General features: G+C 29.8%; 1 protein-coding gene across 1 annotated transcript; it reads left to right on the top strand.

Annotated features, from left to right (window-relative positions):
- Positions 1-286: 286 nt before the first annotated feature.
- LOC102681571 (UPF0472 protein C16orf72 homolog) lies at positions 287-3,187 on the top strand. Its single transcript, XM_006621183.2, has 5 exons — positions 287-835; positions 1,089-1,160; positions 2,089-2,260; positions 2,488-2,633; positions 2,859-3,187. The coding sequence occupies exons 1-5, from the start codon at positions 643-645 to the stop codon at positions 2,999-3,001; spliced, it is 726 nt and encodes a 241-aa protein (XP_006621246.1). The 5' UTR covers positions 287-642; the 3' UTR covers positions 3,002-3,187.
- The last annotated feature ends 770 nt before the right edge of the window (positions 3,188-3,957 follow it).

Genomic DNA, 3,957 nt, shown 5'->3' with positions numbered 1-3,957 from the left:
TATATATATATATAATTCTTAAAAATTTTTACTACAAGGAGAAAAATATAACTTATAATATTAACAAGTACATATTATCAAAGTAAAGTATATTCTAATTATTTATTTTATATATATATAAGAGAAATATTATAGATTTTTTAAGTATCGGAGCAATAACTACAAATTAAAAAGAAAATAAATAATAAACAAATTTATCGTAACTCTTCTTTATCGATAACACAAAGATTTGATAAGAACTGCGCATACTAGGTACTGCATTTTCTTGAATAGAGCGCAGCAGTGATTTCCAGGGATCAGTGCGTCGTCGTAGTCGAGGGGTGAAAAGGGATTATGTATCGTGGGTTAGTTCGTTCTTCGTACCTGCCAATTCGTATTTCGTGTTTCGTTGCGCGTGAGACTCGTGCGATCCTCGAGCGAGGCACATCGTAATGGCCGCGACCTGACTCGGGTGATGTGCATGCGAGCTACCGTGTTCGCGTTACGTGAAGCAGACGAGCGGAAAAAGAGATAGGGTAAGCAAATACGAAAAACGAGAAGATACGACGAAGTTTAAGAGTTACGCGATTTCTGTGCGTATCGTGAGTGCTTGTGGGTGGGCGAGGCGTGAGCTCACAATAAGAGTCTCGAGGACGACGAACCATGAGCGAAGATCGAAGCGAAGAAGATCCTTTAATGGATCTTTGGTATAGCAATTGGGAACAACAGTGCGTTGAAGCATTGGAAACAGAACAAGATTACGAAACGCAACTGCACAACGAAAAGGAACTTTATTCCCAGCAGATGTGGACGAGTTTTCAGACGACTGCGTCGGCCATCGCCCAGCTGTATAAAGGCAAGTTAATTTGATGATAATATTGATCATCATTTATATCTTTCTTTCATTCATTTATAAAATGACTTTCGATGTCTATGAGTAACGAGAACATTTCGTAGTTACATCCATTTGCGTGACATCCATTTTGTGCGACGTACGAGAGGATACGCCACTGTTCTCGCTCCTCGTTTGCTTCGATTCCCTTTTTTCGCCGCATGTGCATATCGATCTGATCGTGTAACCAGTTCCTTTCGGCTTTGCTCTTTTACAGATCGTACGCAGGGTGTCTCTCTATGGGTACCTTTCCAGACTGCTGCAGGTACCGTCACATCGTTGTACAAAGGTGCGTGCACTTCCTTGGTCTCTCTTGTCAACAATGTGAGCAAGATAAATCTTCATTCTAACTTTCTTATTCTCCTTTTTTTCTCTTTTTATAACATTATCCTTTTTTTGTTGCTTTTCCTCTCTTTTTTATCCTCATCTCTAGTATTCAGTCATTCTTTTGTACAATCGTCATTTACACATAACACATACACATAATGGTAATGTGTTTGCACGTATATGTGCGTCAGTCGCTTCGCACAGCTGACCAATGCTGAAGGTCAGCTGTTAATTGACGCAAACTTTCAGGACGATTACGAATATTTATAGAAAATAGAGTTGATTTCTGTTATTTTCAGGAAATTAGATCATTTTTTGCAGATAATTATATATAAGTTTTATATTAAATCAATGTCAAATATTTATTAATGATTGCAAGTATTATGTATACTGATTATGATGCTTGTTTTAATGATTATTTTTGTATTTTTATTTATTTTGAAATAAATATAATGTTTCTTTTTTGTATTAAAATTTTAATTTTTTTATCCTATTATTATTTGAAAATAATTTTAAATTTTCAAAATTATTTCAATTTTTTAATTATATTTAAAATAATGAATTTTAGTTTTAAAAAAGTATTAAAAATATAAGTTTATGATTATATCATGAAAGTTCTATTCTTTTATGGTTATTATATTTATTTATTTATGTAATAACTTCAATAATTTGTATTATTTTATAGTAATTTGTATTATGTTATAGTTATTTTAAGTGTTTATCTGATTATAATTATTTATGTAAAGATAATTTTTTTAATATTATTCTTAATATTAATATATTAAAAAATATGTATATATTATATATTTGAGACAATGTTAACACATTATTTATATAATTTTCTATATAATAAATATTATTTAGTTTGTAAGTGTGAAATATTTTAACAGATTCTATGGACAGCATGCGTCGATGCAGTGAATTAGGTATAGAAATGGGCCGACAAAAGCGTAGTAAAGAAATTATGAATTGGGCTAGAAAGAAAAGGCGTATGATTCGTAGAGAAGATTTGTTAGCATATCTAGCTGGAAAACCACCTCCACCTCGACCACATTCGCATAGGTAAATGTTATATCAATTTTTTTAATATACATACAAATGTGTTCTCTATAGCTTTTAGAATAATTTCAAAAGCTAGGGAAAACATTAAAATTATACTATTATATTTCACTATAAAAAAATATCTTAATTGTTTTATTTTATAGGCATTAATGCATCAATAACTTTTATAAGGTTTGTCCTATTAATGGAAGTAACACAGATATAAAATGAATATTAATAAATTTCAGAAGTTCACCTAAACCAAGGATGATGGTTTGTAGTTCGCCTTCTACAGAAAGTTCAACACCAAATATGGTTGTTGCACCAACACCAATACCTGGAAATGATCCTGATCCTGAATTACATACATTTAGAGAAGCAATTGCATTGTCTGGTAAGAATTATTTTAATATAATGAATATAAGTAATAAAATATAAGGAATAAAAAATATAAGTAAAAAAAAAAAAAAAGGATCATTGTGCATTATTTAAAATTTATAGTGTTTCATAATTGTAATAATAAAAAGATTATGTTAATGCTGATATCTCATTTATTATAATTAATATAATATAATAGTTTTCTTAAATAATTAAAAAAAATCTTAATAATTTTAAATAGGCTCACCAATATCTCGGCGTACTGGAAGACAAGCCGAATTATCGGCTTTTATTAGTAGCGAATTCGCTCGACATCATAAACGGCCTGCTTCGCATGACGTGGATATGGGATCTCCCACGCACAAACGTTCACGTTTCATGTAACGGCGCGCGATGTGTAAAGTAGCCTCACTCCCTTGTTCCCCATTAATTAATCAATTGATAAATTAATTATTAACGGTTCAACTCCCCTACATAGTTCCCGGTTAAACATAATCACTTCAAGAAGATGGCAATGACTTGCATTGTCATATAAAACACGTTCGTATATTTCGAGTAATTTATATTATCTGTCACGTTTCATTATTATTATTTATTAAGCTTTATAGTTCGGTTTTTATATCAATAATCAGGGTAATTAATTTTATTTAATAAATAATTAATTTAATTAAATAATATAATCATTTAAAATAATTATAATCATTTAAATTACTGTATATTATTTGGGGAAATTTTAGTTTGTTAAAGTTTAAAGATATGATGCAAAAATTTATTATTATACATACTAGAAAAAATCTATTTTGAAATTATTTATTTATTTATATAAGCTGTGAGATAATACAAACGTGTTATAACAATACCATTCAAAGTGCCCATGCAGAGTGAATGTCATTGTTTTATAAGCATAAAATCTGTATATGTGATTATTAGTTTATCGATCTATAAACCAAGAGTATGAACCTTGCCAAATGTATTATGAGATGTTAAAAGCTGTAACTAACATGCTTTACACAATTGATGTGTATGTTAAAAATTAGCAGCTAATATTTCGTGATACTTTTTTCAGTCACTTCATAGTGTACTGTAATTTTTTTAAATGGGATGTTCTAAAAGTGAGAAATGAATTGGAGATTTAATGTTTTATAAATATATTACTATCTACGATTGTAATTTTGCGAGATAAAAGGGAACGGGGAGAGGATGATTATAAAATGTTTTTTCATAATCCAAAGGATCGCTTCTTCTGATTATAATATTGTTATAATTATTAAATGATCGTAGATAATTCATATTTGGACGCTTTTATCAATAAAAAAAAATCATTTCATATGGCTTTCGTT

This window comes from Apis dorsata, unplaced genomic scaffold, assembly GCF_000469605.1.
Source record: "Apis dorsata unplaced genomic scaffold, Apis dorsata 1.3 scaffold_604, whole genome shotgun sequence".
NCBI lineage: Eukaryota > Metazoa > Arthropoda > Insecta > Hymenoptera > Apidae > Apis > Apis dorsata.
Note: the sequence above shows the minus strand (reverse complement) of the source record. Positions and strands in the feature narration are given on the sequence as shown.